Genomic DNA, 13,685 nt, shown 5'->3' with positions numbered 1-13,685 from the left:
TGAGACTTATAGATATCACTGTATTCGTTAGTCATTTTATTCTTATCTATATATTATAATACTGCATTACTTTAGTTTTCATAGCAGAGAGTTACCCATGGTGTATGCCACTTCCTATTACTTAACTTGGTTTTCTTTGATGAATTATACAGAAGCACCCTTTTAGCTACACACGTTTCAAAAATATTTAGAAACTTAGTTAAGAAAAATATCAAATGTATTGCTGGCATTTAAATTATTATACTTAATGTTTAATCCCAGTTTATACACGATAATAGTTGAATGAAGCATTGTAAATTAGTTTCTGTCATGGGCCTAGTTGCTATATGTTTGGTTATGGGAAAACTAAAATTGCAGGATACTACTTTTATTTTACTAAGATTGACTAGCACGGCATCATGATCTGAAAAGGGAAATTTACATACATTACTGGTTAAATATTTCGTTTTTACATTGGTAAATGCATTATCTAAGCATGCTGTGCCTCTAGTCGATTTACGGTTAACCACTTGAAGATGTTGTCTGAGTATGTTTTGTAACTCATGTACGGTTCATTTGTCAGTAGTCACATCAAAATGTGAGTTTACATCGCCCCCTATTACTACCTCATAATTATGCCAGTTGTTGAGAAGTGCCACTAACTGCTCCATTTTTTTTAAAAATGGATTTCTATTAGGGGTTCTATAAACAGATACAATTATTAACTTGTACTGATCCAGAAAAATTGTAGTTGACTCAAATTCACGTTCAGTATTGAGAAAAGTTGTGTCTAATTGACGATATTCTATGTGACTATTAACATAGCTAGCGACCCAACCATGTATGTATTTACTCCTACTGTAACTATTTGCCCTTGAAAAACCATATACATTGTTGTATTGGAGTTCAATGTCTGTATTCCCATGTTCACTCACACAGAAAATATTTAAATCATTTTCGTAAGATAATTCTGAAATAATGAGGGATTTGTCCTTTAACCCTTGTACATCAAGAAAGCATAGTTTAAGTAGCTTGCTGGTAACTGAACATGCATCATTAGCTTTATTAGATGGTTGTGATAAGTTGACAACATTGGCTGAAATCGATTCTACTCCCTGACTCTCGTTTATTAACACTTACATTTTTACTTATATCATTAATTTTAAGCGACTTCGTTAGGTTTCAAGTTTTCACCCAGCCCCACAGAATTTTATTTAATATATTCATTCCTGGGGTCGGGTGATTTGGGTTTTCCTGTACAGACCAAGACATCGCTACTTCCTTTTTACTTTCTAATTTAGTGGCTACGCTCTTATCAATTATTTCGCAGATCTTTATACTTAATACACCTGTCCCTGCTTGATTGAGATGCACACTGTGTTGAGTATACACATTCCTACCTAACTTACTGATATCCACCATATCAACATTCGTGAATTGACTACATACTGCTTTTAGTTTTAAGTTAGTGGCCAGTGCAGCTTTATTAACACACGACTCTTTAATAAGATCGTACCGGTAAGGGATGTTTACCACTATTATCTTACATTTATTGAAAACAGAGAGTTTATTGCTAATCCTACTCACAGCCTCACTACCTTCATTGGTAGCCAAATCATTTGTTCCATTTAATATTACTACACAGTTATCTTTTTTATTGACAATGTGGGGATTGATGCCAGATAAAACATCAACACTTTTCGCTCCAGGCTTTATGTTCCCTTGTACTGCCTACTTGTGTTTAGAATTATCGCTCACTTTTATAGATAGGCCTAGATGGACTGTATAACACAAACGCTGGCTCGTTCTGTAATAGTTTGGTTTAATAATACAATGAATGTTTTAATACGTTTTGGGGGCTCTTGCGTGCTGGATGGCCCGAGCTCTCACTATTTGTGGCTATTAGGGGACGCCTGGGCGTCATTAAACGTCGGCGTCTCCACCATTAACACGTTAATGACTTGTCAGGGTGCCTGGCGTCGTGAAAAGCCGGCGCCCATTGTTAAAGTATGGGACTTTGAGGGGAATTAGTGACAGAATTCACTATAAGAGAGACTGCAACATTAATATAAGGTAGGAGTTTACTGAGAACTACAAAGGTTCTTCAGAATCTTTCACCAGCCTACCAATTCAGGGATCTTGTTACAAGCTATGTTACAGTCTCAATAGTCCCATAAGCCTAGATCTAAGGTCCAGGAACGAAACTGAGGGTACGTCACATATATAATTGCTCTCCCATTCCTTACCGACGTTGCTATGTCTTTGCTTTCCTATATTGAATTTTAGTTATTATAATATTCAACCAAGAAATTTCTCCACCACATCAAGATAAATTTCTCCACCACATTATTGTACTCTTCAGTGCTATATTCGGATTAGGAGATGTTTACTGACTTAAATTTGCTTGCAATTAATTTCGGTCACAAAATTCAGATATTAAAAGTTTATTATAAGATTTCTCAATTCTTTTACATAGATTTATAACGCCAAGCAGAAAGGTTAACTTTTCTCAACCTGATTTGTTTTTCTCGATTTCATATTAAAATGAAATAAAAATTAAATTATCGAAGCAGCGTTAATTTCTGTTCAGTTGATTTTCAGTTACAAGTGAAAAATTTCTATTCAAGAACACTTTGTCTCGCTATAACTTAAGTTCAGATTACTACACGGGAAGTGATATAGCAAACAAAATTGAAACTTGTATAAAATCAAGAATTTAAAAATTGAAAGTTCCAAGTAGCAATGGTGCAGTTGTAGTGCATTCATCTTCCTTAAATTTTTACAAGTTCAATTTGAAGTTGCTCTGTATGAATGCAATAATGCTAAGACAGGCCTCGCCTTGGTTAGCGGTTCTGGCTTACTCCATTGCCGGCTATAGCTCCACATTCTAAGTCCGTTTTCTTACAGCTTGTCGCTGATTGCGAATGTTTATCGAAGCCTGACAATTCTACATAGCAGAAAGCAAAACTATACATCGACCAAAGGTTTCGATGGAACGTCTCCCCTGTCTGCTACCGCGAGTAAGAAAATAACGTTTTTCTTGCCACACGAGCGAAAGTTCAACGTGATGCACTCAAGAAAATTCGCAGACAGACTGACTGTCAGGTTCGGTCCCTGATTTCGCTTGTCACCTCGGTTTTCCAGTGTGTGGGTGTAATTTTGCTGCCTACGCTCTTCCAATTTCCGATCTATGGGTGTGATTTTGCTACCCACACAATTTGTCTTTCCGTTAGGGGCTGAACAGGGGTGATGACATATGATGCAATTCCTCTGTTTTTTCCTGTGGTCTCAAAATCAATCGGAAATATCCCTGACCTTGGATTTGTTTACAATTTTGCTGTTTTCTTGCTTTACATTATGAATTGAAATTAGTTTAAATACATTATTATTTTTTTTCAATTAGTTAATTATAAATTAACTATTTGTATTGAGGTTCAAGGATAATTCCTCATGATTAACAACTCATTCTTTCAGGCATTTCTGGCATCTTCTTCTATCTTCATTTTTCTGTCTTTTTCTTCACTTTCTTCAACTTCTTACTTTGCAGAGGGAGAGAGAAGTATACGCAAGTCCTGATGATAATTGCAAGCGCTAAACTACGCTATAGTAGAGGCAACAGAGGCACTATTGCGTCTTCTTAGTTGTTGCCCACTGTATACCATCTCTGTTTCTATTAATGGCAGAATGCCCATCTGTGGTTGGGATCCACTTCTTGGTGTCAACAGTAATTACATATTGATTATTTCTGCTGTTGCACATGGTATTTTCCTTTGGCTTTGCTATTCTGCATCGGATAAAAATACCAGTAAGATAAGCACCAGGTGGCAAATTGACTATATCCACTGGGCATCCACTGCTATTGCCATTTACTTTCTGCATACACAGGTTGTCGATCATATGTTATAGTTTCACAGAAGCTTCACAAGTTTCCTGATGTTTCACAGTTCAAAAATGTTATAATGTAGCTTCCATACTTTCTTCTTGATTTCTAATTTCTCAATTCTCTCCCTGACACTGACACTAATCGCATTTACTGGGTTGATTTCTTTTTCTTCGCATATCGGACAAAACAGAGCTTTGCAACTATGTTGGTGCAAATTAGCAAAATTGTGCTTTTATAGGAATTTTGTGACAGTTGCCTCATATCCATTTTTTCTTTAATTTTAAAAATTCATTTGATTTAATTATGCATATGATTAGAACAACTTTGGTGAATGTCATTTTAAATTTTGTGTGTAAAAAGGCAAAGGGAACTGAAACAGTATTCTTTATTTGCTTTCCCTATCCAAACAATATATGTTTTTTTTAATATATATATATATATATATATATATATATATATATATATATATATATATATATATATATATATATATATATATATATACTCTTGTTGCGGCAAGGAAAGCAGGCTATCTTTCTTTTTTCCTTTATAACAATGCCTACGCCGAACGGGTAGCATGCGACCTCACACACACACAGAGGGCCGTTCACGAACCCAAGTAAATAAACAGAAGAGCTTTTAACATCTTTCTGTGGAATAGGAGAAAAATAGCAAAGTCTATCAAATTGAATAGAGTCGAAGTGGAAAATAATCCTTGCCAATTTGTTAAACACAGATTCGAGTCAGGGTGTCTCCATCCAAAAATTAGATAAGATTTTTACACATCTATGGAAACCTATCTAAAGGCACGAACTAGACGACAAGACTCCAGATGAAATTCCAAAAGAATTTTAGAAATAACTTGTGAAATTTAAAGAAATCACGTACTTTGAAAAAACGACGCTCGAGCACCTTAAATGGGCGGAGGACGCAACAAATAATTCGACGAATAAAAGAAAAAGGAGGAAATCAAAACGCAGTTAGAGGCGTGTCCCAAAAGATCGGCAAGTTGAGAATTCAAAATTTCGAGGGATTCTCAAACAGAAATCGGAAGTGAGTCGCAAGCATTTAGTGATACATTTAGTGAAAATTAACTCACACGAATATATACAGCACGTTAAGTGAAAAATAAAATGGGCGGCTAACTTAGAAAAACAGCCCCAATGTACGGTCTTCGGCGGCACTAAAGCGCAGACATTTATACGTAAAATTCCTTTCGTTAAAACTCTAAACTCCGAAAAACATTAAAGTGTTTACGTGCATTTTTGTGTAGGTGATACATTTTCACACATATACATAAGTGTCAACGGACTTGTTTAACTAAAATTAATGAGCCAGGAAAACAAATTTAAAAGCTGCTTGCACATTTCCAAAAAGCACTTAGACTAGCCTTAAGAATACACGATTAGACTTACAATGAACACTATATAAAATTACAATGCATTACAATGAACACTATATAAAAACACTTTCAAAAAAATTAGTCCGTGCAACACTACACCCGAGATGGAAACAGTGATGTTGGTGCAGTGTGGTAATTGAAAGTGCTGGTGCAGAAAAGTGCATCGTGAGGAGGTGAATCGGCGAAAGCAGTTTTCCAGTGGAGAAAGACAAGCCAAAGTTCGTCGCCCCTGGCAGATTATGAGGAAGGCACAGCAAAAATTCTTTGGGAGAACCCAGCATCCAGAACGATAGTCGCCCAAGCCCGAAACAAGGAAATGCGAGGACCTTTGTGTATGTATGGTTAGCGCAGTGGTGACAATGAAAGGTAGGGCCCACCTAAATTATTTCTTGGTGTTGAAAGGCCGATTTTCGGCATTAAGCAAGAAGTTCACTGTGCAGAAATTAAAACCAGAAATAGCTGATATTTCAAAAACTTAATTTCATCACATCGAAAATAGGCACTCTATTTCGAACTTTAGATATCAAAGAGTAGAATTTTACTTTAAAGTTGGTTTGCGTTGAGGTATAGATACACTTTAGCAATTTTAGGTACATGTTTATGTGATATTAATGACCGCAACGTTTTCACTAAAGACATATTATTTCCTGTAATTTTTCTTTTTGTCAGATAATATTCAAATTTGTTCGTAAAGAAAGATCATATAAACTAAATACATGTAGACTTTTAGTAGCTCAAATTGTGAAATTTTTCATAAAAGAAGACAATTCAAGTATTTAAATTAGATGTTTAAATTTGCATGGAGTGAAAGTGTGTCATCAATGCTATTGACAGGCACTCTTTGGATGTAAAATAATTAAAAACAAAGCTTGATATATTTTCTAGAAGTGCATTCAGTGTATTGTCTGAATTGTATAAAACAGCTATGTTTATAAAGTTAATCAAATAGGTATTGGTAACCTAATGCATCAACTTCAATCAATATGCTAATAAGACCTTAATGAATAATATGTAGCAATGTTCCAATATAAAACGCAAGTAATTTCATAAGTAGTCATTTTTGTTAGAGGTACGGAATCCGTCAATAAAACGGAATATATATTATATTCTGTCCTGATGAATACGTGTTGACAAGTAACCAAAAAGTAGACTAAGCAAAGCCGCATTCAATGTATCATTCTGATCCTTCTATATAATAGAGAAATCAGTCTATGCGCATAGATCACAATAATGATGACAACCTACTGCTATATACATATATTACTGTTGCAACATAAGAAAACCATGGAAAACAAGCACATTTGTCTAAGAATTTTTTTAGTAAAAGACGTCTTTGCATTGAATATGAATATTTAAGTATTAATTGTCTTCTATGTACGCATGCCTATATTTGTTATTTATATCTATATCTATCTATCAATCAATCAATCAATCTATCTACACACACACACACACACACACACACACACATATATCTATCTATCTATCTATATATATATATATATATATATATTTATATATATATATTTATATGTCTTGGTATATATCCATATTCGCTAATATGTGTGTATATATTATGCATAGTTAAATAACAATACTACTCGCATTGATATATGTATGTATGATGTACTCTTGTTGTTTATGTTAGTATTAAATTTCATGTGTAATTATCTCCTAATCTTAGTTTATCATTATAAACGATTAGAAGGCAGCCATAGGTTTACTTATTTTCATTAGGTCAATCCATTTTTCTTTCAACATTTCTCACTAAATTTCCTATCGAAATCATGACTCATTTCACCTTATTCCACGTATTCTAGATTGCTCCACTTATTTTCTAAATTTCACTCAACCTGAATCGTATGTATTTAAATTCAGATTTCATAAAACTATACCATTCTTAAATTCATAATTTTGGTAATGTTATTAATCACAAAGTATCAGCTCATCAACGTTAATCATATGTTTATCATCTCATCTTATAAGTATTGTCAAATGTAATGTAAATTAACCATTTTTGTATTATACATGATTGTGAAAGCTCATTATGTAAGGATAAATAAACATAAATTTCACCTACGACTTGTTATGAAAAACAATTTCATTGCTTTGTTTATGTGTGTCAGATCACTTATAAAAATTTACTCAAGCTATAGATCAAGAGAGAACATAAAAATGTAATTAGTGTAACTTAATTTTGCTGCTAAGACCTTATGCCTTATTTCTCATCTTTATTATCATAAATTCCAGATTCAGTGTTCATGCTTGATTTTTAAAACATTTTTTTACTTATTAAAGCTTTTATTATACTGTTAACCCAAATTCATGAACATTTTCTTTTATGAACAAGTTGTATCCTTGACCTCAAGAATAACATTTGTTTTTAAGGGTTTGTAAAGCTAAAATAATAATGCAATGTAGGCAATTTTCCAATTCAATGTACCATGGACTGAATTGAACTGATTTTTATGATTTTCAGTCAAAATTTTAAATTCAGGACATTTGTTTACTTATATTTTATTATTTCTTTTAATTCCAGCTTTTATGGAAACTGAAAATCAGTCTAGTTCGTCCCTACAAACCAGAAATTAGAGCATTTTTTTCAGCAATGCTGCATGTGAATATACGGATAAGCTACAGGAATAAAATAAATCTTAGCTTGCTCTCACGGTTTAAAGGGGGATCTTATTTTCCTAAAGCCCTGAAGTACGGCGGGAAGACAGGATTTTCTTTTACCGTGAAATCAGTCCCCAACTTTTCTTTCATTATTACGTAATACTTTAAATAAAAAGGGACATGGGTTCGAAACCTAAATGGGTCACGGTACCCTTCGAAGTCCGATCTTGTATGCCAAACCTATTTTTTAAAAATATTGTACAAAAGTCGGAAACAGTGGCATATCGAGTCATAAACTATTTTAGCTCTAAGAACGGAGACTTCAACATTGGTGTTAGTAAAATAAATTTTAGTTTCCGGAATCTGAACCATACTCATACTCAAACAAGGAATAGCACACTACCACCATTCTTCTCCACATCTTATTACAATTTAGACTTTTATCAAAATTTGGCGCCCCGAACAGAAACTGATCATTTTAAAATTTTTACAATTTATGAACATAAATTTTCATTCTCTTGTATGCTGTACACCTTTATCACATAACAGTTTCTTACAATCCCGCAGTTAAAATAAAATGCGCATCGAACACTACGATGATGTAGCTATAGGCTATGCGCAAACTCACAGACTACTCTTCTCATAGTTTCAACACGTACCTACTCGACTTGCTTCTTCTGCTTCTGCATCTAACAAGTTACATTGAAAAAAAATCTTTAAACAAAACTAAAGAATTTAAATAAGTAAGTTAAGACTAAATATAGCCCCCACCTTTGAACGAATTAGTTCAAGATACAAACAAAAATGAATTAGTATAATATTTGAAACAAACTATAACAAGTAAAACAAAATGGTAAATGAAAAAAAATATCTTTCTCAATCAAATAATAATGGGGATAACACTTTCACAACTGGTCTTTTGTAAACTCCATCTGAGATCTTTAGAGTCACTGCACGAAAAATGTGATCACTTCCAGGATGACTATTTATAATACGCCCCAACTTCCATTTTACAGGAGGTAAGTTGTCTTCCATAAGTAAAAATAATTCACCTTCCTTCACGCCGTTGTTTCTTTTCCACCACTTTGGACGGTGTTGCAACATAGAGATATATATTCTACATTCCACCTCTTCCGGAAGTTCTGCTGAAGTCGTTGCATTAATTGCCATCTTGACAGTCGATTAAGTTTATTTTCTGTGTAATCTGGTTCAGGTATTGCCAACATTGGAACTCCAATAAGAAAATGTCCTGGAGATAGGCTACACACATCGTTGGGATCTGAAGACAAAGGGATAATTGGACGTGAATTCAGGCACCCTTCAATTTGACACAACACAGTTTAAATTTCTTCAAAAATTTAACACAGGATTGCCTACTACTGTTTTTAGATGATATTTGACTGATTTGATTTCGATCTTCCACAATTCACCGAAATGTGGTGCATGAGGTACATTAAAATGCCACTGTATGCCTTCGTTACTAAGATTATCTGTGACACTAATATTATGGTGATCAGATTTCAGTAACATAAAATCTTTTAGCTCTTTATTAGCTTTGACGAATGTTGTTGAATAGTCACTAAATATCTATTGGTTTTCTCCTACGAGCAATAAATCTTCTTACAGAAGCTAAGAAAGCTTCAGTTGTACAGTCACTCACAATTTTTAAATGGATTGCGTGAATAGTAAAACATTTAAATAATGCAACACTCGAATATGCTTTGTAAGTTGTTCGCCCTCTGCCTTCAATTGCTTTGAGATGAATTGGTCCACAATAATTTATTCCTGAACAATTAAATGGAATACAGACATTTACTCTTGAAGCAGGCAAATCTCCCATGAGCTGTTCTATCGTTAACTTTTTATGACGATGACATGTCACACATTTCCGAAGTAACTTGCGAACAAAATCTCTCCCATTTGTAATCCAAAATTTCTGTTGTATAAAGGATAATACTAGTCTTGGTCCACCATGCAAACACAGTTTGTGTTCATTCCACACAATTTATTCTGTTAAATGGCTATACCTCGGAAGTAAAATGGGATGCTTTCGATCTTCTAAAACAGTGGCATTTTTAAGTCGACCTCCCACACGTAGAGTATCTTTGTCATCCACAAATGGGTTCAAGCACAGTAACCGATTTTTGGAAGGTAATGATTTTCCGTTTTTGAGGTACTCAATTTTAGATGCAAATGACCTTTGTTGAACTATTTTGATCAAACACATCAAGGCATTAGAAAATTCTGTTACTGTAAGTGGACCTGGATGCTTATTCCCTTGTGACACATGACAATTATTAATAAAGCGCTTACAATATACAATAGTTGTCTCAAGTTTCACCAATGACGAACACTTGTCAATAATGGCGGTATCAATATGAACATGCATAGACACTATGTGTTTTCTTTCCTCTTGGTTGACTAACTTTGAATCCACTCTATATTCATTGCACTCTGGGAGAATGGGATTTTTGAGCCACTCTGGGCTGAGATCCATAAGTGATGTGCAAGTAAGGCAGAAGGTAATAAACCTCGAAAAGCACAGTCTGCTGGATTATTCTTTGAATTCACTTTGAGCCACTTCACTGATGGTAAAAGAGTTTGAATCTTTGCTACACGATTCGCGACAAACACTTTCCATCTGCTTGAATTCGAATTCAGCCACGATAACACAATAGTAGAAACGGAATAGGCAATTACATCACGTACTTTCAAACGTAATGAATTTAATACGAGATTCATCATTTTAGCTATCCCATAACAATGTCCACACTCACTTGACCGCCCTGAGCTACAGACTTCATAAGTTCATATACACCACTCCACTTGTAACAAGCTATCAATATTTACATTACCATCACAATGGTTCGATTTTACCATACCTGACCCCATGTTTCCCCCTTGCACTTGCACTTCATCGCTATTAATCATACTATTTTCCTGTTGTTGTTTGATATCATCAATCTTACTTCTTAATGTATTCACATCACTAAGCAAGATATGCACACGGAACTTCTTGTCCTGTTCAAATGCAGCTAGAACACTTTCCTTTTACTCTATCATCTTAAACTCGATCGCCATTTGTTTGCGAAGCACTCGAATTCGTCTGAATGTTTTTCGTTCTTGATCGTTAAAAGGATAAGGAGAGAGTTTTAGAAACATCTCGACATCTGGTGAAAAAGAAATGAAAATTATAAACGAATCCCGATACCTAAAGTAGAATATGCAAAATTGTACAAAGTAGTTCACAAACGATATAAAGAAACCCAATGATGACCTTATGAAAGGAAAACAAACTGAAAACAAACATAAGCCTTGACAGGGAAAACCAGAGCCAAAGCAGTGAACGAAAGAAAATCATAGCACTGAAACAAGTCTGCCACAAACACTGGAAACCGTAAAAACCCTATAGGACATTCAATAATTCTATGCAAGCAATGACTTGGACTTGAAAAAAAGAAAGAAAAAAAAAAAAAAAAAAACCCAGAGATTCCATCCGTGCTGTAAGGGGAGATTGTATTAGTTATTAAGAACATGAAACAAGGGAAAACACTGACGAGTTTAAGTTACATTGTGCACATTAAAGAAAGCTGGTGAAGAAGCAGAGTATACAAACATATTGCTAAATTTCACATATTAAGTGTCTATGAAGAGGTTGAGTTCCTGAAAAGTGGAGATCTTTGATGAGACTGCCGCACAAAACAGACAAAAGAAGATTTAGGCAATTTACGGCTTCCTACAATTTACAAAGTATTTACCAAAGCACTGACGCTTCGATTAGAAAAAAAAGTAAACCTCTACCAGCTAAAAGAAGAAGTTAGATCTGAAAGTTGTTATAGAACAGTGTAACATATTCAGACAGTGATAGAAGAGAGAAAAAGTTCAATGACCTTTATATGTTTAGTTCATTGACTAGAAAAAAAATATTTGATTCAGCTGTTATTAATGTCAACATCTAGCGGTATCGAAGAACGCGAATATCAAAGTTATTAATAATATCTATAAAGATACCACTCCAAATATCCAAATGTTTAACTCTGTAAGGACAGTAAGAATCGAGAAAAGGACGCGACAAGATGAACATTTCTCTCCTGGATATTTTACAAACTTAATTACGTGTTTCGGGTTCTGAACTGGAATAAATATATACAGGAATGTAATCCTTCTTTTAAATTGAAACGCACATAATATTTACACGGTGTTATTCCAAAAATATTAAAAAAATACTCACTTTCCATTCTGCTGCTGCATTCATAAAGAAGTACAAAGCAGGTCCCCAAGACACAATTGCAAGAGTGAGGTACACAATGGACTCTTTCAATCTGCTTTCTTTGAAACGAATCTGGAAAAAAGACAGTTTCAAAATTCAGAAAATGAGGACTTGCTTTTCATGAAAATACATTTATTACCTAAAATTGAGTTGTAGCATGACTACAAGAATGTTTTTTTAAAATTTTCTTATCAATTATCTCACTTTAATAACGGGCCAAATTAGTGAATAAACTGAGTGTCAAGCATAAAATTAAGTTCATTTTTGTTTTTACTTTGTTTTTACCTGTACGAAAAATAGTTCTTGAATACAATATTAATTTCTCATTTAGGAAATTTTTAATTGTTCGTCTGTAAATTCAATGAACGGGATTGTCTTGCTTCCGAGAGAATAGAGACGCTAACATTTTAACATCTGAACACTTCATCCCCTTTTCATACCAATCCATTTTCCTTTTCTCGCAATTATCTAATTTCAGCAGCTTTATTAATACTGTAGATATAATTTAGGTAACTGAATAATGATAATAATAATAATAATAATAATAATAATAATAATAATAATAATAATAATAATAATAATAATAATAATAATAATAATAATAATAAGTATTCTGCCTTTTGACAGGTCCTGAGACTAATGAGTTTTTTTTTTTAAAGTTTAATTTTAGGTTTGGGCCTGGAAATGCTTTTTCCATGGTTCTCGATTTTCAGCTTCCTCTTTTAACTCCCAATATTTTCTTCTATTTTTCAAATCATCCATCACTTGTGTTCTTCTTCCTATTCCTCGCTTTCCTTCCATCTTTCCTTCTATGGCGAAATGAAGAAGACAATTTCTTCGCCAGATGTGTCCAATCCAATTGGCCTTCCTACGAAGGATGCTGCCTACTAAAAACGTCCTCTTCTCAACTATCCGTTTTAAATATCTTCGTTTGTTACTTTTTCTGTCCATTTTATCTTCTCCATCTTCCTCAACACCACATTTTGAAGCTCTCTGCATATTTTTTCTCTAAGTTCCGTAATGTCCAAGTTTCTGAACCATACAGAGCATACAGTCCGATACTCCACACACATGACTTGACCAACTTCTTCCTTAGTCTAATATTAAGCCTGCTACTTAAGAGTGATCTTTTCTTGTTGCATGCTTCTTTGGCTAAGACTATTATTGATCTAATCTCTTTGGCGCAGTAAGCGTCTCTCGTCAAAATACTTCCCAGATACTTGAAATTACTGACCTCTTCGAATTCTGTTTGTTCTACTCTGACCCGTAAGAGCGCGTTTCCACAGGACATTCTCATGACTTTCAATTTTTCGAAGTTGATTTTCATTCCAAGTAGTTTCCCAGTGTCACCTATTTTGTCAATAATCTCCTGTAGTCTTTCTTCGGTTCTAGTTATAACAACCGTATCATCTGCATACTTGATCTTGTTAATGATCTGCCCTGCAATCTTGAAATTTCAACTCAGTATTCACAACTTAAATTATAATTATACGTGTTTCGATACTTTTAAACTCTTTACCACGTGCAAATGACAT

General features: G+C 34.0%; 1 protein-coding gene across 1 annotated transcript in view; it reads right to left on the bottom strand.

The window, feature by feature from the left end:
* LOC145661547 (SID1 transmembrane family member 2-like) overlaps positions 1-13,685 on the bottom strand; it is a 112,817-nt gene that overhangs the window by 19,021 nt on the left and 80,111 nt on the right. The window contains exon 8 of the mRNA XM_081726870.1: positions 12,112-12,222. Within this exon, the coding sequence (XP_081582996.1) occupies positions 12,112-12,222 (111 nt within the window). The remainder of the gene's footprint in view (positions 1-12,111; positions 12,223-13,685) is intronic.

This window comes from Thermobia domestica, chromosome 10 (assembly GCF_964235325.1).
Source record: "Thermobia domestica chromosome 10, izTheDome1.hap1.1, whole genome shotgun sequence".
NCBI classification, from domain to species: domain Eukaryota; kingdom Metazoa; phylum Arthropoda; class Insecta; order Zygentoma; family Lepismatidae; genus Thermobia; species Thermobia domestica.
This window is presented reverse-complemented; position numbering and strand designations above follow the sequence as displayed.